The sequence below is a fragment of the Chelonia mydas genome, chromosome 4 (assembly GCF_015237465.2).
Source record: "Chelonia mydas isolate rCheMyd1 chromosome 4, rCheMyd1.pri.v2, whole genome shotgun sequence".
Lineage (NCBI taxonomy): Eukaryota > Metazoa > Chordata > Testudines > Cheloniidae > Chelonia > Chelonia mydas.
Window position 1 is genome coordinate 61,829,385 of NC_057852.1, and position 23,655 is coordinate 61,853,039.

Genomic DNA, 23,655 nt, shown 5'->3' on the forward strand with positions numbered 1-23,655 from the left:
AGTTTCTTAATAGCAAAGTGTGATTTACTTCTAAAATGTACATATTGCTCAGGGAAATTGATTTAAAACAACAAAGAGACCTATATGCATGCTGTTTTACCTACACCTGGCATTCTCCCCAAAACTCTCCTAGGTAGATGGGATTTAGCCTTGGTGCTCCTCCCTGTTCACTTATGGATCAAGTAATAGCCAGCTTACCTCAGTCTGTGTCAGCCTGCAATGGCAGACAACTTCTCCCTCCATTTCTGCAGGCTAGTACCTTGTAAGCTTTTAGTATCCCCTTTGATATTAGGTTTGGCCTGAGAAGAGGAGGCTTTGCCAGATTGGAGGGAGCCAGGCACCCTCCATTGTTTGCTTAAGGAGCCTTGATATTCTCTATGATATTACTTTATTTTTGTCATTGTTTTGCCTTTCCTACTTGATTCCTTTAACAACCTCTTTTTATCTCACCTTATAGCAAATAATCCATTGTACATAAACACACAGAACTATGCACAATATTAATAAAAAGTAATTCAGATACTTCTGAATCAATAGGACAACTCACAGAGTAAGATACTACACAATATGAGTAACAGTGACAGAATCTGGCTCCCCTAGTATCTGGCAGAGTTGGGGTGTGAAATGAAGAATATTACAGAATGTGCATTCTTGACTCTTGACTGCAGTACAGGAGTTTGCAAGTTTCACATGAACTCTCGGCAACGGAGGTTAGAATCTTTAAGGAAATCCCATATACAGTGTTTCCTTCTCAGGATTTCAGATGCAGGAAGAAGTGTCATCCCAGTGCTAGTGAAAAAAGGAAATGTAGAGGAGGAAAAGGAGAGATGAAGAAAGGAATGAGATTCTCTGTGGACATTTCATAAAGGTGGAATGAAATATGTTAAAAATGAAATGCAAAGCTATACAATCTCGAATCAGTAACAGTATATAGCCTTACATTTAAATTGCAAATCAATGCAGTTTAAAACAAAATAGTAGGAATTAATTTCCTTCTTAACTTACCTGCCAAGACCAGAGTTCTGGGTTTGGTGTTTTCCCTGCTGCAGCAAATAACCTCACTAATATCTCTGGAAGGTAGTCTGTGAGACTGCAGCTCCCAGCTCCATGGTGTTGGTTAGTGAAACAACCATCTATTGAAGGAAGAAGAAGAAACTCGAAGGCCTTGATGCAGTTCACTTCACCTTTAAGCTTACTTGTATCCTGAACTAGATTAGTTAACAGAAGCAAACAAACATTTCAGAGGTAGGAGAGCTGTTTGGTGTTTCACAGCTGTTTGGAGCTGTTTAAGCTTTGGTGTTTCACAGAATTCGCAGTAGAGAAAAATGTGAAATAACAAGAGGACCCCCACATTATCTATGCCCTTTTGATTTTATTTTTCTCTGTTCCATATGTTTTCCCCCTCTCCATTCCCATATCTTTTTCTCCCTCTTTTTGCCATTTTGTGATCGTTCTTCTCTGCTTTTTTCTGTCCTTTCCCACCTGTTTCCCATTGTATCCTTTTCTGGCTGTTTTAATTTTCTCCTTGTTCTCCTTTATTTTCCCCCTTGTTTCCCCCCATTTTTTTCTCCCTTGTGAGATAAGCAGCAGGAACTATTGTCAAGCAATAATAATTTGCACTTGGGAAAAAGTTTAACTACAGTAGAGAAATGACTAGGGCTCTGATCTGTATGTGGATTACACAATGTGAATAGTCCCATTGTACTCAGTAGAACTACTCACAGTGTTGCATCAAGGCCTAGGACTGTGCAGGACTATGCAGTTCTAGTAGATTTTCTCTTGCAGCTTGCTCAATGTGCCAAGTGCTCTTGGTCTGGAGTGCTGCTTTGGCTTCAGCTACTGACTGATTGTCTTACACTTAAGGTGAGGTCCACCACAACACACTGATATCAAAATGCCAACTATGTGTGATGGGCCTGCCAAGCAGAAGCATTTCCGGAGTGGAGGCCCAGCAGGCTCTGTACCTTAACCCCATTTATTTGAGCTACAAGACCACACAATTATTTTAATAATTTATAATAAATATTGTTCCTTCCTTTTGAAGGTTCAAAGCACCATGTAAACACTAGTGTGTCAACATCACCCCCCTGAGTTATTGGAAATATCGTCCCCATTTTACACATGTAGAAACATACAGCAAAAATTAGAGGGCCAAGGTTACACAAGAAGTTCGTGATAGTGCTAGAAATAGAACCCGGATGAACTATTTTGATTTCAGTTGCCTTCCTATTTAAGTCCATACTTTGTGTCCAGATTTAGGGGTCCAGTATTTTTGTACATCTAAATCCATGATTCTACAGTTTCTTGTCCTTTGGTCTTCCGTCATATTTCAATCCCACCAAATTCCTTTATCAGTTTTGTTCCACTTGCAGGCAAACTCTAGGGAGTGCTAATATTTGTCCAATTCAGGAAACCATCCCTGCTCAGGACAGTGCTTAATTACATACCTAAATCCTGTCTATGTGCTGTTCTGAACAAAGGCCTTAAGATGCCCAGAACTGAATGTAGTAACTAGATTTTAAAAGGCTGGATGGTCTATTGTTCTGTGGGATACAGTATGCAAATTCAGTAGTTCTTTGAAATGCTGAAGTTTTTACACTTACTTGAAGTGGTGTTAGGTGTAGTTTGTAATATGCTAAATATTTTTAAATGTGTTAGTTGTTATAATTAGGACAGCAGCATAGATCAATCATGTTAATCAGCATTTGACAATATTTGGGGCAATGTTTGCAGCAATATTTGCAATGTTGAAGAGTTCTGTGGAGCTCAAAAGCTTGTCTCTTTCACCAACAGAAGATGGTTCAATAAAATATATTACCTCACCCACTTTGTCTCTTAATTAATCTTTTGGCTATACTTTGGAAAATATGACAGTGAATTCTGAAAGTTCAAAGTAATATATATGTCCTCTTTGACTGACTTTTCGGGGATCTGGTTTTCAGTGAAAGTGTTATTAAAACACGAAGCCAGTTTTAGAAATGATTAGCTATTTCTGATGTAACATCTCAGATTTTTAGACCTAGATAACCTGTGTTTCTACTGCAGGCTGTTGCACATATTTTTTTAAATATAGTTGTCACATAAGAATTACTATTATTATTTTCAGATTCTCACTTCAGTCTTTGCACAAAACTCCTACTGATGTCAGGGAGAGTTGCAAATACAGAACAAGGGCAGAACATGGCAATTAGCATGGAGATCATTTTACATGTCCTCTCTCTGTTGCTGTCATTTGCATATGCTGACTTTTCCTGTGCAGAAGTCTTTCCAGAAGCATACTGTGCCATTTGACGGTAGCTCTTCCTTTCCACAGTGATGAGAAAGCAGAATATTTTGAATGGAAGGATCTCAGAGAAAAGCAACTGAGATAACTGCAGAAGTCCCAGTGAAAACAATGGCCGGCATAGCAGAGATTAAATATCCTAAGAAATACCAAGATTTGCCTTCTGATTTATTTACTTTCCAATTTGTTGCAGAGGTTCAGTAAAGCCTGTTTTGCGTACACCTTAATACAAAGGCTGACAACAAAAGTGTTTGTTCATTTACTGCAGTCAATCCATTGTGCTGCTTTCTCTTAACATTATGTGTGCAAGATAATAAGCTGGTGAGATCTCAAGGACTGGAGAAGGGCAAACATAATACCTATCTGTGAAAAGGGGAACAAAGAAGACCCGAGGAATTATATATTGATACCTGGAAAGACATCAGAACAAATTATTAAACAATCAATTTTTAGCACCTAGATGATAACAGGGGTATAAGTGATTGCCAGTGTGAATTAGTCAAGAACAAATCATGCCAAACCAACCTAATTTCTTTCTTTGGCAGTGCTACTGGCCTTGTGGATGGGGGAAGCAGTAGAAGTGACAAATTTTGGTTTTAGTAAGGTTTTTGACTGTCACACATGATATTCTCGTAAGCAAACTAGGGAGATATGGTCTAGATGAAATTACTATAAGGTTGATGCACAACTGGTGGAAAAACCATAGTCAAAGAGTAGTTATCAATAGTTGGCAGTCAACTATTGATGGGGGGAGGGATAGCTCAGTGATTTGAGCCTTGGCCTGCTAAACCCAGGGTTGTGAGTTCAATCCTTGAGGGGGCCGTTTGGGATCTGGGGCAAAAATTGGGGATTGGTCCTGCTTTGAGCAGGGGGTTGGACTAGATGACCTCCTGAGGTCCCTTCCAACCCTGATATTCTATGATTCTAAACTTGGGGGGATTGGGGGAACATATCAACTGGGGTACCATAGGGTGTCTGTTCTGAGTCTAGTACTATAAAATATTTTCATTAACTTCTTGGATAGTGAAATGGAGAGTATGCTTTTGTGCAGCTGACACCAAGATGCAGGGGGCGTGGGGGGAGGCGGGGTTGCCAGCCCTTTGGAGAATAGGATTAGAATTCAAAGTGTCCTTGACAAATTGGAGAATTGGTCTGGAAACAAGATGAAGTTCCATAAAGACAAGTGCAAAGTACTACACATAGAAAGGGAAAATCAAATGCACAATTACAAAATGGGGAATAACTGGCTGAAAAAGATTTGGGGGTGACAATGGATCACAAATTGAATACAAGTCAACAATGTGATGGAGATGCAAAAAAAGCTAATGTCATTCTGGGAGGTATTAACAGGTGTGCCGTATAAAACACTGGAGGTAATTGTCCTCTACTTGGCACTGGTCAGAACTCAGCTGGAGTACCGTGTCCAGGTCTGGGCACCACACTTTACAAAAGATGTGGACTAACTGAAGAGAGGACAGAGGAGAGCAATAAAAATAAAAGGTATAGAAAACCTGGTGCCTGAGGAAAGATTTAAAACAAACAACAAACAAACAAAACCAGGCATGTTTAGTCTTGAGGTAAGAAGACTGGGGGGGTTGGGGAGGAGGGATCTGATAACAGTTTTCAAATATGTTAAGGGCTGTTACAAAAAGGACTGTAATCAATTGTTCTTTATGTCCACTGAAGGTAGGACAAGAAGTAGTGTACTTAATCTGCAGCAAGGGAGATTTGGGTTAGATAATAGAAAAAAATCTTTCTAAGTATAAGGATAGCTAAGCAATGGAACAGGCTTCCAACAGAGGTTGTGGAATCCCTGTCACTGGACGTTTCTAAAAACATGATTTGACAAATACCTACCAGAGATGGTCTAGATACCGCTCAAGATCCCTTTAAGCCCTATGTTTCTGTGATAAATTTAATCCTGCCTCATCTGCACAAAAATGTTTCACTTTCTGTTTTCCCCATAAATTTGGTGAAAGAATAAAAAACACCCTGGTCTTTTCACATATTGTAGACATACATTTAATTATTAAGCTCTGTGAGAAACATTGTCTGCTTACAATAAGTATCTCCTTGATTTTTCCAGGAGAGCATTAAAAATGCAATAAGATGACAACACTATGAAATGTTATCTTACCGTATTCCTAAATGGTGCCATTTTGGTGGCCTTTGTGTCTTTGGACTACAAATATAGGGCCTGATCCTGCAGTACTTGCATACTCCAAATTCCTATTGGTATGAATGGGAGTTTGAGGTGTGCAAGGACTGTTGGTCCCGGCCCAAATTGTCATATTATCAGTAATGTAAGGTTTGCTTCATGGTGTATTATGTGAATAGTCAGTCTGGTCACTGAAACAAAAGACAAAGGTCACTGGTTTATAGTATAAACTGCTGATTTTAAACAACATACTAAAAAACAATTCAGAACTATGGAATAAAAATGAAAAAGTGCTATTCCAGGGCCTGGCTCCCTCCTCTTCAGAGCTGCTTTCCTGCCTCAGGCTCTTCAAAAACAGCAGCACACCAGCTCTGAGAACACCTCTTAAACCAGCTACAGTAGAACCCAGAGTTACGAATGCCAGAGTTACTGGTCAGCCACACACCTCATCTGGAACTGACTAGTCTGCCACACACCTCATCTGGAACTGACTGGTCTGCCACACACCTCATCTGGAACTGGAAGGACACAATCAGGCAGCAGCAGAGAGAAAAGAAAAAGCAAATACAGTATAGTACTGTATTAAACGTAAACTACTAAAAAAATAGGGGAAAAGTTTTTTAAAAGATTTGACAAGGTAAGGATACTGTTTCTCTGCTTGTTTCATTTAAGATGGTTAAAACAGCATTTTTCTTCTGCATAGTAAAGTTTCAAAGCTGTATTAAGTCAATGTTTGGTTGTAAACTTTTGAAAGAACAATCATAACGTTTTGTTCAGTTACAAACGTTTCAAAGTTTCAAACAACCTCCATTCCTGAGGTGTTTGTAACTCTGAGGTTCTACTGTATATAGCCTCAAATACCCCTTTTCCCCCCAAACCAGAGAAATCATGGACCCATGACCTTCCCGCCCACATGACAAACCATCTTCTCTAATTAGGAAAGTTCCTACTCTTACATAGCCTCCCATGCAGCCTACCTCTTACCAGCTCTCCAGGATCTCAGAAGAGTTGGTTCAGTTGCTACTATCATGTCTAACACATTCACCTGCAAAAGTGCCAGAATGTCAAAAGTCATGGATGTGTTTTCTTTCAAATAGAAGAAAACATGCAAATCTCTGAATCTATTTCCGTGACAACTGTGGGCAAAACTACTAGGATCTGATCCAACTACTGTTGGATTCTGAAAACTGTTGTTGACTTCCATGGGAGTTGGCTTGGGCATTTAACTGCCTTTCGTATTTACTCATAGTTATTAGTGATTACTCTGTGTGAAAAACACAGTAGTGCTACAGGTGGCAAACACTGAGTCAGAAAAATCTGCGGTTAGAATTTGTTTATAAAACACTGTTTGCCTCGAAAGGGCTTAGTTTTCGAACAAATATGTGGGATCTATAGATTTCAGGGAAACTTTTGGTACACATTTGCTTTTTAAACTTTCTGTTCATTACAATTTAAAACAGTGAACACAACAATATGTACCAGGAAATATTTAGCCATTTAGTGTCTTAATACAATCAATGTTTTATACCACCACGTAGTGTCCCAGTGCCTTAGATAAAACAATGGCAATTGTACTTGTGCAAGCTTGTGGCTTAATACGGCAAACATACATGTTTAACTTTACTGATATGAAAAAGAGGGGTTTTTTTTGTTTCAAGGGCTGTAGGATTTTGGAATCTCTTAATGGCTTGTTTTTAAATTCATCCACTGTTATAAAAAAGAAACAACAAATCTGTTAGATCATGAATATCAAACAAAAATAATAGTTATAGCCACTGTCAGATGAAGGCTATTAATGTTCATATTTTATTATAATAAAGTATTCACTGTATCACTGCAAGTCAAGTGATTTTGTAGACATGTACACAACTAACTTTATTCCTGAGAGCAGTCATGGGACTACTCAGGTGAGTAAAGTAACGTGGGTGTGTATAAGTTTGTGGGGCCAGGCTGTAAGTATGCAATTAGAGAAGAGGGAGCCAACCAACAGAACACTTGAATGTCACAGTTTTCATCACAATAACTTCATGTTTTTGGACCTGCAATCTCTTTCTCATTTGTTGATTCCAATTTACATTGTTTGAACTGTGGAAAAAATTCTGTTCTCAGTCATATGCATATAACTCCCATTGATTACCATGGAAGTTGTACCTGAGGACAGGATTTTGCACTATAAGATCAAGAAAAGATTCTGTCACGGGACTATTCGTAGATTTATTTCTTTGACTCCCCATTATTATTCATTACAATTATTCAGTTAAAAGCTTTATTGCATTTTGACAGATTGCAAATCCAGAGAATAAGAGGAAAATATTATATATAAGTCTATGTATTTCACTTAGAAGTATGAAAATACAATTTCCCAAAGTTCAGTCGTGTTTTGAAACTTGGATTTGGGTTGGGTCCATCTCTGAGAAGACTGACTGATAAATCATGATATGCATCTTTGTTCTCTTATATTAATAGTTAATCAACTATTCGTGCAGCAGAAACATAAGTCACATGTTAGGTACAAAGCCCTTCATTTTATCTTTAAAATGTACACATTTGTGATTTTTAAAGTCTACTCATGTATTTTATGGAGCCCTCATTTCACATTGATTGCAATGGAACCACTGAGGACTAAGGTGCTACTCAGCATGAGTTGTGGTGGAAGAATCTGATTTAGAAAACTCCCTATCCCCAAACCCTCCCTCCACCTCCAATGTTTTTTCTTCCCCTTATGGTCTGTCTCTTGGCTGGACAGCTGGCTAATTTTGCAGTAGCAGAATTATTGGTCCTGTTTTCTCTGACGTAACAGATTTTTAAAAAGAATAAAATATTAAAAATTAGGAGGAGGTATCACACTAGGCTGAGAGAAGGTCTTTCTTGTGGCTCAGAGTGAGATATCAAGCAGGGGAGTAACTGGGATGATGTTCAGTATTTAATTTGGATTTCATAATATGGTTTCATTATTGCAGGAAGTCATTAAGACTTTTAAAGTAATGGTAATCCCATGAATGTTAAATTTCACTATTGATGTTTTGAAATATTAGTTTGTAATCACTGAAATATTTCAGTAATTATTATGACTACTTAGTACTGTGGCACACCAACCTCTTAAGGTATTCAGTAGCAACAGATGTACCATGCCTTGGAGGCAAGCCTTGAAAGTGCTTCAGTTGTTAGGTCTTATAGTCACCAGCCCTGGTGGATCTCAGTAAGACATGTGAAATGAAGGGATATTTTATTAGGCAAGAAATGCCAAGGGATATTTTACTAGGACTTGCAAGGTTACAAATACCTTGCAGACCAATAAAAGTTTTGGGAGGCTCAGCCTTAGTGCCTGGGATGCCGTCTCCAGTCCAGGTAGCAAACTTGCAGGTTTCCTGAATAAAATCAGTCCATGGTGTGTCTCATCGGGGGCCCCTTTACATTGTTCACAGCTACTGTGGCAGCATTTTCTGCACAGCTTCTGATAAGGGAATGCTTCAACAACAGTGGCAGCTACGCTATACACCTCCTCTCCCCTCCCCCCACATACTCCCTGGCTGAATGTAATTGTCCTGTACAAGGTCAGTAAGCCCTTCTTATGTATCCAACACCTGGTCACAAAACACTGACCACTTCTCAGACTAATCTCCAGTGTCGAAGGCACTTTGTCTGCAATAGACTTTTTCTGGAGCCTGTCTATTTAAGAGCCTGAGCTAGCCACCAGGCCCCCTCCCTGCTCAGTCATCTGGCTGCAGGTCCCATACCTAGTCTCTGCTGTTTCCCTGCAGGTTCTGCAGAACCCTGAATCTGGTAGCAGAGTCTGCCCATCACAGTCTGCTCTGCACTTGGTTCTCCAGCTTCTGCTGCAGCCTGTTCCCTGCTTGCCATGTGGTTCCTCAGCAACTTCTTCCCTGTAGTCAGCATCTTTATTTTGCTATTGGCTCATCATGCAGCAAGTTCTTGGGTCAGAGTCTTTTATAGAGATTCTGTCCCTCCCCATATTGGTCAAGACAGGGGGCCTGCATCTATGTGTCCATCCTGGAGGATCACAGGACAGCCAGGAGGCAGATAGCATTTTTCTGCTTAGCGGATTCATCACATTTCTTTACATTTAATAAAACAATACAGTCCCAGTCCTTGTGGAGTATGGTGCCAGTGTGGACGCTGGCCAGAATCTAAACCTCTGTGTACTACACATGATATAGAATAGATGTTATGCTTTTTAAAGGCTGTATTCTGCCCTTCATCTAGGAATCATGATTATGTTATATGTACACATAAAATGCCTGTATGCCAAACTCTTCTTGATGCTAATGAGAGTTCTGTGCAAGGAATGAGGACACTCAAGGATAGATTCTCAAGTCTCTCCAAGTTCTGCACAAGCAAACTTGATTGTGGCATTTCCTAACTTTTGAGTGCTAAATTGTGCAATCTTTTAATATTGTTTTCTTTTGTATATTATAGACATATAAAAATAGGGTTATGTAGTGTTGCCAGTGTTAAATTGGATATCCATTCTGTAGTGTGAGTATGAAGAAGTTTCTGGGCCAGATTCTTAGCTGGTGTAAACCGGTGTAGCTCCTTTGGGATCAATGAGCTACCCTGGTTAATACCAGATGAGGATCTGATGTTTATGAAGTGTATTTTATCGGCCTATTTTTAAATTTTTATATTGTTTTTCATGATTTCTAGGTACTAATGCAATTGCCTCAAGGCAGGTTGGCTGATGTGTTTGCTCTACTAAAATTAGGACCAGATTATCGGCAGGAGCAAGGTGTGGTGTCATCGAACACCTCAGTGGGAGAGTTAATCTCATACTGAAAAGAAGCAAAAAGGTTTAACAAACATCTCATTGAGGAGATGGGCACGTTTGGGATCACATGGGTCACACTCTTCTCCAAGATCTGCAGTACCTAACACAGCAACTGGCACTTGTCCACCTGAAACCACTCTTACTGACACTGAGAATACTGTATGCAGATGTGAATATATCCTCCAATTGTTGAGCTGCTGTGCGCTTGAAAGCAGTCACCAACCCAAAACAAATGAATGTTTCCCTGGTATGTGAAGTCTGCATCTGCTTCATAAGGTAACTTAACAACGAAGCAGATGAAGAAATACAATTAATTTTTTTATACATATGAGATTTAATGAGATTAAATGAGACTAAACAAATACTTTAAAGTTCTTAAAAGATGAACATGTTTTTTGTTGTGGGTTTGGGGGATCTTCTCTGTGTGTATTTTAACAGAAACTTGATTAAGATGCTTGGGACTAAACAAAGTACTCTCACTTAATTTCAAATCACTGAGGATAAGAGATGCCATAAATCCCCATATTTCACTATATGTCTGTACTCCATATAATTATAAAATAAATCTTTTGGTTTACAGACTAGTTTGCTTATGATTTTTGTCCTATTTGCATGAAATAAGATTATTAAATAGTGCTTGTTAAATGCTAGTTAACAACTAGTCATGCATCTGCTCTTCATGGAAATTTTAATATTAACCTGTTTTTGAAAGGTATGGTTTTTCCATTGCACTGTACTTAACATTTATTTTTCATGGACATTTATTACTAGAGTAAAGAATTCACAGGTAAATAATACAAGTGAGCACAGAGGAAGGCACGTCACCTGGTATACAGGCAAGTATAGATGGAAGTATACTGAAAAGTATTAAAAACAAAAGATTTTGAGCAGTGCACTAAATATCCTGTTTAATTCATCAGTGTTTTCCTCTGCATAGCATGGTATAATTTTGGACAGAGTCAAATGATCAACACATTTACTGTTTGTTGTTTGATCCTGGGAGCTGTGAGTTTTTTTATTTTAAACTTGCTTCCAAAGGTAAATATGATGACAGTTAATATGAGACAGAGGGAGAACATGAATTAACACTAGACATTGTCCTGGGATGCACTCTGTAAGAGCAAGATTTGGGCAGCGAGGACAGGGCTAGAAACTTTCCAGGTTTCCTCATATCTCTTTAAATTATTATTTGTTGTCAGTAGGTGTGTTCAAGTATTGTGAGCAACCATCATTCTTCAAACAAGTATTGGGACTGTCTGATTCAGGCTGTGATGTACTCCATGTCCCATATTTCTCATACTTTTTTAAGGCCCATTATAACTGATGGTATTTCCCCAGTAAACAGTAGCATGATAATGCATTGTCTTGCTACTGTCAGTATATTAAATACATATATCTCTATATTGTTTGAATTAGGGAAGTGTCTTCCATAACATAACAAACTTCATTTTCTTACTTTTACCAAACTGAGTGCCAAATACATAATGTAACTTTTCATCTTCATATGACTAGAATTTGTCTTCTAACAGTATCAGGAGTGCCTGATATCCCACTTGCCCATATTTTCTCCAGCAGAAGTCAGAATTCAGGGGTTTGTTTTGTTTGTGTTTTGGGAGTGTAAAAGATGCATGTGATGATGTCCTCCTATAATTTCTCTCTGTGATTTTTATAAGGTGGTGGTGTATGGATGCTGGCATGTTACTGTACATGAGTCTGCCAAGACATTGTAGAATTATGTTTCCTACTTTGTTTTCATTAAAGGTTTGATTCTGTGTAAAGCAATGTAGAGGTTCATGGTTTGGCCCTACTTTGTTAGGCTAATTCAGTGCACTGTGGTTTTGAATGGGGATATAGTGTACCAAAAGGCCATCCAGTTTCTTTTTGTAAAAAAGATAATGTACTTAGCGATAGTAATAACAAATCAGTTCTTAGGAATACCTTTGTTAGGAGTAAGCTTCAGCCTTTTCTTAAACTGTTTTGAAATTTAAATATTAGTACAGTAATAATATTTTTATTAATATTATTGGAGTAATTAAGGCTCTAATTCTTCTCACTTGAAAATCTATGAGGGTTTGACATAGACTTCAGTTGAAAGAAGATCAACCTCATGTTTGGAATAGACTTACTGGAGCCATAGGTTCAAATGCTACTTGGATTAACACAACCCTTCATTCTTCAAAAGCTGAGAATTTAAAATTTTCATACAGTTCATTTCTGATCAGAGGCAATGTGTATAAATGCAGAATTTCATTCATCAGGAGCCACTTTCCAAGGGTCACTTTATTTTAATGCTACATTGTTTTCCAAAAGATCTTTTCAAAAAGAAAATTTTCTTAAACCCTAGTGTATTTCATACAGTGTTTATACAAAGTGCTTCAGTATTGATATTAAACTGATTCAACATTATTCTTATCCTACCCCCCTTTAATCCTCATATGAGGGGAGGACTGTGGGGTCCCAGCAAGAGGCTTGGACCAGACTGGAAATGGGGAGAGCTGGTGGCAGCCCTCTCAAATGATTAAGGAAAGAAAGATGACCAGCAACGTACAATGTATTGCTGCATATTCCCAGATGAGTTAAGTGAAAACAGTTGCAGCCTAATTAAACCACATCCACTGCAGCTTGCCTTTCTACCTGCATGGCCAGGACAACAGCCCTGAGCTGAGGGGCTGGATCTTGGCATCCAGGGTCTTACATTCCAGAAGTACATCCAACTCTGTCATACTTGCACCGCATATGAATGTGATGCTGTGAGTAGCAAGAGCACTGAGGCTTAAATTCCCACGTTAGTAAAAACAAATCCCATTGTTCCACTTCAGGTAGTTTTTTTGAACAGGAATGAAACATGTTTTCTGACTGTTGTCAGTGTGTCTTTGTTTGTTTTTCAACAGAGACCTATTCCTTCAACATGATCACAGTTACAGTTCAGATAAAATATGTTTCTGTAATAGCTACCAGGGCCCCAATCCAACATGCACATAAAGTACATGAGTAGTTGAAGTCAATGAAATTATTCATGGGCTTAAAGTTAGGCATGTACTTAAGTTCTTTCTTGGGTGAGAGCCTCCGGGTTATGGTAAGACTGACTTTCCCATAACTTGACATTCCCACAGCCATAAGGCAAACTAAATTAGTGTACACTATCAGTCTTTCATGTTTTGATTCTCTTTTTTTCTTTCCTCTTGTTTTGTAGGGTTATAAAGCTACATCTGTTCCTGCAGTGATTTATAACGACAAATAATCTTCCACAGCAATTGCGTTCATCTACTGTTCTGGCTTCTACTGTTAGTCAGCAGAAGAGAATTAAACACAAAGCAAAGCACTCTTAATCTCAATAGACAGACTTTGTACAGTATGTTCTGTACCAAACTGAAAGACCTGAAGATCACTGGGGAATGTCCTTTCTCCTTACTGACCCAGAGTCATATATCTGATGAACATGAGGAGGAATGTGGAGAAGTGCCAAATAGTTCTAGAGCAGCTTTGCCAATCTGCAAAGAAGTCAGTGAAAAAGACACTCACAGGAACCTTCCACAAAGGAAAACCAGTAGAAGCCGGGTGTATCTGCACACGTTAGCTGAAAGCATCTGCAAACTGCTCTTTCCTGAGGTAAATGATTACAGTGTACTGATAATGATATTTTATTAGAGCATTACGGATAAACGTTCAAAGAATGCATTTTAAATAAGCATTAAAGTATATGTAAGTCTTTGAATCAAGTTCAAGCTCCTTGTTCTTCCTTCAAGGCCTTGCCTAGCTCTGTCCTTGCCTACATCTCTGCTCTCATTTCTTCATTCTCCCACTGCTGCTGGATGTAATTGTGCCAAAATCCATTTTGAATCATTGTGCCTCTTTCGCTTCATCCCTTCTTCCATGCTGCCCTGTACTCCTCAAAGGCCTCCTTTCGCCTTTTACATTAATCATCCTCCATCACTTCATTTAAATCACTCCTTAAAAATATGTTTCTTCTGCAAATCGTTACACATAATCCACGACAGATAGGTAAATAAATCCTTTTAATTAAAATGCAAAATAGCTATTTCCATACTGCTTCTTTCCTGAAGGCCCTTCTGGCATATTGCTTGTTTAAACTGTATTGTCTGTGTTTGATTTAGGGCCCAAACCTGTAATGCTTACTCATATAAGTAGTCCTTCTGAAGTCAACAGGATGCCTGCGTGCAGTATTGAAACCAGTGGGCCTACTCGCCTCATTAAGGGTTACAGCACCTAGCTTCCAAACTACTTGAAGCATTTCTTACTGTATTGCACTGAACACAGAATCATAGAGGGTTAGGGTTGGAAGGGACCTCAGGAGGTCATCTAGTCCAACCCCCTGCTTGAAGCAGGACCAGTCCCCAATTTTTGCCCCAGATCCCTAAATGGCCCACTCAAGTATTGAACTCACAACCCTCGGTTTAGCAGGCCAGTGCTCAAACTACTGAGCTATCCCTCCCCCTGAATGTCTGTGCTAAATTAATGACAGGTTTCAGAATAGCAGCCATGTTAGTCTGTATTCGCAAAAAGAAAGGAGTACTTGTGGCACCTTAGAGACTAAACAATTTATTTGAGCATAAGCTTTCGTGAGCTACACTCACTTCATCGGATGCATAAAGTGGAAAATACAGTAAGGAGATTTATATACACACAGACCATGAAAAAATGGGTGTTTATCATACACATTGTAAGGAGAGTGATCACTTAAGATGAGCTATTACCAGCAGGAGAATGGGGTGGGGGGAGAGAAAACCTTTTGAAGTGATAATCTTGTTTATTCCTCCTCCTCCCTCCCTCCCCCCCCCCCCCCCACCCCACTGTTCCTCAGGCGTTCTTGTTAACTCCTGGAAATGTGCTGGAAATGGCCCACCTTGATTATCACTTCAAAAGGTTTTCTCTACCCCAACCCCCCTCTCCTGCTAGTAATAGCTCAACTTAAGTGATCACTCTACTTACAATGTGTATGATAAACACCAATTTTTTCATGGTCTGTGTGTATATAAATCTCTTCACTGTATTTTCCACTTTATGCATCCGATGAAGTGAGCTGTAGCTCACGAAAGCTTATGCTCAAATAAATTGGTTAGTCTCTAAGGTGCCACAAGTACTCCTTTTCTTTTTGTGCTAAATTAATAATACAAATAATAGTGACATGCAGAAATAGTAAAGACATATTTTCATAGGTGCAACTTAAGGCCTAGTGCAAAAATACATAGAGGATTCACATGCCCTGCTCAAACTAGCTGAGCACTCAGGTGCCACAATATTGGTTTCAAAAAGTATTGATAGCAGTTGTTTTAAATACTAAAAATAAATAATTAAACATTGCCCAAATAGTGAGGTCCATGCACAGGCAAACTCCATTGATTTCAATAGTAGTGAGAACTGGATTAAGTGCTGAGGGTTTGACTCAATGAAAGGAGCTATGTGAATCTGCACCAAACAGATTTTAGAAAGCATCTGCTTGACCTGCAAGGCAATATGTACACTGCGGATGAGAGGGAGACTGCCAGTCCATATAGACAGACTTGTGCTAGCTTGCGTGGGTGTTGCAGCATAGGTGGCAGCTTGGGCTAGTCACCCAAGATTGGACCCAGGGGGTTGGATGGGCGTGGACTCAAGTGGCTATCCTGAGTCACCACCCATGCCACAGCATCCACACTGCTATTTTTAGCATGCTAGCTTGAGGAGAGCTAGCGCATGTCTGTCTTCTCAGGCTGGGAGACACACTCCCAGCTGCAGTGTAAACATAGTCCAATTGTCTGGCTTAGGCTGAGTTCCATGACAGGTATGATGTCATGTGTATAGTGCATGCTGGGACCTTCTAGTGGATGGGGAGTTGGTGATCAGTGGTTAAGTTGGTTGTCATGAAGTCTTAATAGGGGGAAATAAATTTTCAATTGTTAATGTGCTGAGTGTCTATGTTAGCTTGGCTGGTGACATTCAGCACACATTGCAGCAAGCGATGGAATGTTGTTCATTCTATTTGCATGTCTGTTTTCACAGCTCTTCCAGTTCTTATACTCAGCCTATCAATTTTTAATAGACTCTCTTCTTTTACTTTCTGCCTGGTGCAGTAACATGAAAGACATCCATCACTTAAAATAAATTCAGAGGAAATTAAATCCTGCAGGCAAATGTATTGGCCACAGTGCCTTCTCGCAGTGGTCCCACCACAGTCATTTGTTAACACATTGTCTGTGAGCCAAGCATATTTTGCTTGGCTAATTTTATTTTTAATTTGCTGCTGCTAATTCTCTCTCTCTCTCTCTCTTTCTCTCTCTCTCTAACAAAATAGATTTTTTGTTTTTTTGGAGAATGGTGTAAGTGTACACAGCTCTTCCATATAGAAAGACCATAGTCCAGATCCTCGTTGGGTGAAAAGGGCGCAGATCCACTAATGCTGTGACCATGTGCACTAGCAGAGGACCTGGCCCAAGGTTACTACAACAGGAGTCAACAGTGGTTGAAATCAGTGGAGCTCTGTGCAGGCACAGCAGTCTGGTTTCATCCTATCAGCTGCAGGATCAGGGCCTGTTTTCCCAATCATCCTCCTTTCTAGATGGATTTAAGTTTATTTAAAAGCTTATTTCTTACTAGATTACCTTGTGCTTCCCTGCCTAACAGTGACTTATGTCACCCTTTTTTCAATATGAAAACTTCAAAACAAAATGCCAGATTGTGTCCCTGATCAAAGCATGTCGCTTCCATTGACGTCGGTGAGACTTATGCGTAGGAATCAAGAGCACAATATGGCCCAAAATAACTTTTCTTTAGGCTCAAGATAAAAGAGAATGCATGTGGGTTTTTTGTTTCCTTGCTTGTTTGGATTTTTTTGTTTTTTTAATGATAGAGTACAGTACTTGGAGTTGAGTGAAGTGTTGGATGGCCCTCCACAATCTGTTCCTGTTGATATGCTCGTGTGAATTACATCTTGATTAAATGAGGTTTATTTGGGTTTATTTGAAAACCAAACTATTTGCCTTCCTTATGATATTTGTTTTTCCAGCAGAGTATCCTTCCGTCCTGGCCTGTTTTCTGGAAGCATACAAAGTGGAAATTACAGTGGAACTGATACATTTCCACTGGAGGTGGACAGGCCAGACCAAAGAGAGTCTGCACACAGGGACCCTGAAATGAGAGGATAGCATGCTCCCTGGCGGTTTTCTGTGCTGGACCATGGAGGTGTGGGTTTTGAGTGGTGCTGGGGCATGGGCAATAGATCTAGTCACAGGGCAGATTCACTGGTCTGGAGCCATATATTAAGTGTGTGCAGAGAGCTGTGGCCTGTGTTCCAGATTGGAGGCTGGAGTAGGAACTGCAGAGTGGATGTGCAAGTGTGGGCTGGAGGGGGTTTGGATTATATCCTTCAGGCACCCTAGTTGGCCATTCTCACCAAGTCTTTTTACCTGGCTCTTTAAATAACCAGAATTTCACTCTTAGGATGCCTTTTTTAGAATGGGCAGAGTCACGCTGGGGTTATGGGAATTTCTATATTCAAAACTGTTCTCTTTTCTCAGGTATTTTATCATCACAAAAATGGGTGTAGAGGTTATTTGAGGCACTGGTTGGTGGTTATTTTGGAAACTATATTTTATGACTTTTCATCTTGACCCCTTTAACGTGACTTCCTAAAATTGCCAGGAAAAAAATTGCAGCACTTAATGCCCATAGAAACGTTATTGCTTAAGAGAAGCACTATCTGTTGTCCTTCAATGTGGGATGTATAAGAAATATAATTACTTTTTTAGGAAAAAGTTAACTGCAATATGAAAACATGGCATTAGTAGAAACATTGCCAGCAGATCGAGGGAAGTGATTATTCCCCTCTATTCAACACTGGTGAGGCCACATCTGGAGTATGGTGTCCAATTTTGGGGCCCCCACTATAGAAAGGATGTGGACAAATTGGAGAGAGTCCAGCGGAGGGCAATGAAAATGATTAGGAGGCTGGGGCACATGACTTATGAGGAGAGGCTGAGGGAACTGGGCTTATTTAGTCTGCAGAAGAGAAGAGTGAGGGGGGATTTGATAGCAGCCTTCAACTACCTGAAGGGGGGTTCCAAAGACAATGGAGCTAGGCTGTTCTCAATGATGGCAGATGACAGAACAAGGAGCAATGGTCTCAAGTTGCAGTGAGGGGGATCTAGGTTAGAAATTAGGAAAAAGTATTTTACTAGGAGGGTGGTGAAGCACCGGAATGGGTTACCTAGGGAGGTGGTGGAATCTCCATCCTTAGAGATTTTTAAGGCCCAGCTTGACAAAGCCCTGGCTGGGATGATTTAGTTGGGGTTGGTTCTGCTTTGAGCAAGGGGTTGGACTAGGTGATCTCCTGAGGTCTCTTCCAACCCTAATCTTCTATGATTCTATGATTATTTTTCTTATCCTTACAGCCACATTTCGTATGGCAGTTTTGAGCTATGGTGTTTAGTCTTTTTCATTTTTAATTTATGGCAATAGAAAGTAGAGCTGATTATGTCAAAAGCTACATTTTAGAAACAGTGTTTTCGTTATCAGCATCTAGCAACATGGAAGTAAAGCCACATCACAGTATTTAGAATACACCACCATAGTGGCACATTGACACAGATAACTTGATTACAGTGTTACTGGAACTGAAGATACCAAAATAAACTAATCTCTAAAAATTGATATTTTATGCTTTTCTAATGACTTTCACTCTTTGAAAGGGAATATTAATTCTTAAAAAGCAAATAAAGCCTTTTTATAATAATATAATTCTTTTTATTACATTTTTTGTTGGAATTCCTCTGAGACCTTCTCTACTGGGCTTATCCAGAACACTTCATCCAGTTCTCTGGGATTCAGAAAACTCAGTTCAACTCCAGAGTTTGTCACTGAGGTTCCTTTCTTTGGCATACAGCAACACTATGCTGAGTTGATCCAACTCAAACCCGGGGGTGCGGTGGTGGGGTGAATGCAGGGTAAATCACAGCTCCAAAGTTATACAGAAACTCTCTCCCTTTACATACATTTACACATCTCACTCAAATTAATATACCTTACATCACACATTTTTGAATTGGCTTGATTACTCTGCAGGAAAAATTCCCAGTGTAGCATGCTCCGTCCCTGAATTGTACATGCTCTACCTATTCCTTACCTACATTCCTAGTGAATGGTTCTCTGAGTGTTCTCCCTCTTGTCTTAGCTGACTCAGACATTCTATGCTTACTTCCCATTCTGTCTTCCAAGAAATGAAACCTCCTGCTAAGTGTTAATTGCTCATGTCAGGACAGGCCTCAGCTACAATTTTAAGCAACTAACATTTTAATTAACTTATCACTTTTCATTTCCAGTTTGAAAGGTTACATCTTGCACTTCAGAGAACATTAGCAAAGAACAAAATAAAAGAAAGCAGGTACGTTTAATGTGTTTGTGTAAATAACACTTGGTAAAGGAGAGTGGAAAGGAGTAGTTAGTGAAGGTGAATCAGGATTCCTGAGATCTATTTTCAGTTCCACCACTGATTTGATGTGTGGTCTTGTTCATGTCATTTAATTTCTCTGTGCAACAGTTTATTTAAAAATATTTAGAGAGGTGTTGTCTGACTTAAATAACTAATGGGATAATTCAACAACATTGGTGCAGGGACCACCCCTTGGGTAGGGTAGGCAGGAGTGTTTATAGGAGCCCAGCTAGCAGAGGCTGCAGCAGATATGCGCAGTGTAGATGTTTAATTGCAGTGTAGATGTTTGGGTTATGGCTAGAGCAAGAGGGTACCAGAATCTGGGCTCTAGCATGAGCCTAAATGCCTATGCTGCAATTAAACAGCCCCTAGCCCAAGTCAGCTGACACGAGTCATCTGCAGGTGTTTAACTGCAGTGTAGACATACCCTCAGTCAAAGTCAATGGGAGCTAACTGTGCTCAGCATCTCTAAAAGATAAGGCCCCTCAAGGTGTCTCAAGTTGGCTATTCAAAAAGCAAGGCCTCTTGAATTAGTGGATATTTTTGAAAATGTTGGCCTAAGTGTTTATTGTTTATATCTGCAGGAGAAAACAATACTGAATTAGGGGAAAATGTTGCTACTAACAACAACAATATACAATTCCTATGTAGCATATAAATAATATTTTACATTTTAAAAGTACTTTACAAACACTGACTAATCCAAAATTAACCAATTGGATAGTATATGTTAATTGCTGCTTCCTGAATGGTTCATCAATGGGGATTATTTTTTTCTTGATCTTTAATTTTATATTCCTTTTAGAATGTTAGTCTGAAAGAGAAAAAAAATAAGCTATTGAAAATCCGGATGATAATGAAGAATGTAGACACTTCCAGTACTATGGTGATATATATATTTCCAGGTATTTCAGATTCAGAATGTAGGGAACAGTATATGTACAATGTGTTCAAAATGTATTGGTTAAATTAAGGTAAGGATAATCCTTAGTTTAGCTCAAAGTTTGTCAGTGAATCCTGATTACCTCAAGAGAATTCAGTGGGCCTAATTCTTGTCTTGTGCAAATCTGGAGCAACTCCACTGAACTAACTAATTTTGAAATCAATGGCGTTACCCCTGATATTTATCAGTAAAATAGAAATATTTTCTGACATGCATTTTTAATGTAAATTAATTCAGAGAAATGCATAATTTCAATAAATGCCTAATTATATTATAGATTATAGAATACAAGTACAGGTAAGTAGAAAATGTGACCATAGGCCCAAATGCTGAAGTCAATGAGAATTTCAGTCAGTTAAGGTCCATAGCATTTGACCTATATTTCTTACCATTTAATTCAAGATCAGACCACTTAAAACATGAATGTATCACAAATTTACAGGGCAATGTAATATTGTACCAAGGCCCATTTGTGGTTAAATGAAAATTTGCATGTTGATCAACAGAGCCAATCTTTACACAGCATGCATGGGGAAGATATTTTATGTTACTTTCCTAGTATTTTTTTCATTGCACTGTGATCTTCATTAAGTTTTATTGTTGATTTTGCAGATTTTTTTTTAAATTTACATTTTTATGGTCTTTTCAGGAAATACGAGGAGAGAGAAGATTTTGAAAAAATAATCACTGATCATGCAAATGCAGCAGGTAATATGACACCATTAAATAATATTAAGTAATCGCTAATCTTGGTTGTACACACCTGGGATTGAACTGGGGACTAAATGCTAAAAGAACTAAAAGCATGAGTTGTACAACTTGAGATAAAGAGCCAAAGCGCTTTATGTAGGGCTGTAACAGACTCATATCAGAGTGGGACATGTTACACATACTCACCGGTGGATTACAGATATGGCTGGTCAAACATTTTCAATTGAAATTGAAATGCAGATTTGTTTGAACCTGTACTACCCTCTAAATAACTAGCAGCCTACTGCAATCTGGGGAGAACAGATCAAGTTTGATCTAAAACATGAAATTCATAAGAATGGCTATACTGGGTCAGACTAATGGTCCATCTAGCCCAGTATCCTGTCTTTCGACAGAGGCCAGTGCCAGATGCTTCAGAGGGAGTGAACAGAACAGGGTAATTTAATCAAGTGATCTATATCCCCTGTCACCAGTCCCAGCTTCTAGCTGTCACAGGTATAGGGACACTCAGAGAGCATTGGGTTGCTTCTCTGGTCATCTTGACTAATAGCCATTGGTGGACCAATCCACCATGAACTTATCTAATTCTTTTTTTAACTCAGTTATACTTTTGGCCTTCACAACATTCTTTGGCAATGAGTTCCACAGGTTGGCTATGGGTTGTGTGAAGAAGTACTTCTGTATATTTGCCAGCCTATTAATTTCATCGGGTGACCCCTGGTTCTTGTGTTATGTTAAGGGGTAAATAACACTCCCATATTCACTTTCTCCACACCATTCATGATTTTATAGACCTCTATCATATCCCCTTTAGTCATCTCTTTTCTAACCAGAACAGTCCCTGTCTTGTTTTTAGCTGTGCTGTATATAGGACTAGCTTATTGACCTAGAGGTAAGTGCTGTGCCAAAATATGTTTTAATTCCTGAAGCCAAGAGCGGCTCTTTCTGCATCTCTGGAGGGAAGGTGGAGTCTTGTGTCCTTCAATAGCAAGACCTACTAACTGGCAAAGTTTTGAGGAGCCCAATTCAGCACTACTGCGCAGAAGATGTTTAGCTGAGACAAAACTTGTATTTGATAAGGGAGATTATATAAGGAGAAAACAAGAGGTTAAGGTGCAAGCTCTACCCAGACTCTGTGTTTCCCAGTCACTGGATATTATGACTTAACTAAGTTAATTCTAACCCAGAGTCTCTTTTGATGGCTGTGCTGGGATGGGGAAGTGTAGTGCTAGAAGGGTATGAGTTCGTGCTGGGGGGGAGAAAAGGATTGAAACTCAAAGTGATTGACTGAAATGTGGGTCTACATTTGTAGGTGTTCCAGTTGAAACTGTAAAGGAATCTCTTGGTGAAGAGCTATTCAAAATATGTTATGAAGAGGATGAACACATCTTAGGAGCTGTTGGAGGAACCCTTAAGGACTTCTTGAACAGTTTCAATACCTTTCTGAAGCAGAGTGGCCATTGCCAAGAAGCAGACGAAAAGAGCAAACTTGAGGAAGCCTCCATATTATGCCTGGAAAAAGATCAAGACTTCTTAAATGTGTACTGTTTCTTTCCTAAGAAAATAACTAGTCTCATTCTGCCTGGCATTATTAAGGCAGCAGCTCATATTTTGTATGAAACCGAAGTGGAAGTGATGCTTATGCCCCCCTGCTTTCGTAATGACTGCACGGAGTTTATTAACCAGCCATATTTGTTGTACTCTGTACTAGTCAAAAGCACAAGACCTTCCTTATCTCCATGTAAACCACAGTCCTCTCTTGTGATTTCCGCCTCTCTGTTCTGTAAGACTTTCCCATTTCATTTCATGTTTGACAAGGATATGGCTGTTCTGCAAGTTGGCAATGGGATAAGGAGACTTTTGAACAGGAGAGAATTTCTAGCAAATCCTAACTTCGAGGAGTACTTTGAAATTCTTACCCCTAGAATAAACTGCACATTTAGTGGGATCATGACAATGCTCAATATGCAGTTTACTGTACGAGTGAAGAGATGGGACAATGCTGTTAAGAAGTCATCAAGGGTAAGAACTGATGCATAAGCATTATTTCTGTGAAGCATTTATTTGCTTTTCTTTTCTTTATTGGAGGCAGGGTTATAAATCAATAGCCACTATAAAGAAGGCACAGTTTGTAATCCTAGATTTTCTGCCTCCCAATAGCTAATACAACAAAATAATGATTATAATAATATTTTCTAAACTTGAGTATCTCCAGGAAACAGGAGACTATACTGTCATTTCTAGTCAGATGCAGAATGTTGTGTAACAAAATGTAGGCCAAATCCTGAAGCTTTTACTCAATCAAAACTCTTTGACTTCCCTAGGAATTTAATCTGAATAAGGACCGCAA

General features: G+C 39.2%; 1 protein-coding gene across 7 annotated transcripts in view; it reads left to right on the forward strand.

The window, feature by feature from the left end:
- Positions 1–23,655, forward strand: part of GUCY1A1 (guanylate cyclase 1 soluble subunit alpha 1) — a 47,808-nt gene that overhangs the window by 11,761 nt on the left and 12,392 nt on the right. For 6 of the 7 annotated variants that reach the window (XM_007071268.4, XM_037897453.2, XM_043545887.1 and 3 more), the window contains 4 exons: positions 13,421–13,836; positions 19,542–19,603; positions 21,244–21,302; positions 22,618–23,327. In XM_007071268.4, coding sequence (XP_007071330.2) covers positions 13,582–13,836; positions 19,542–19,603; positions 21,244–21,302; positions 22,618–23,327 — 1,086 coding nt within the window. In that variant the 5' untranslated portion in view covers positions 13,421–13,581. Of the gene's footprint in view, positions 1–10,106; positions 10,504–13,420; positions 13,837–19,541; positions 19,604–21,243; positions 21,303–22,617; positions 23,328–23,655 lie in introns of all 7 variants that reach the window. The other variant, XM_043545889.1, reaches the window with a different exon arrangement.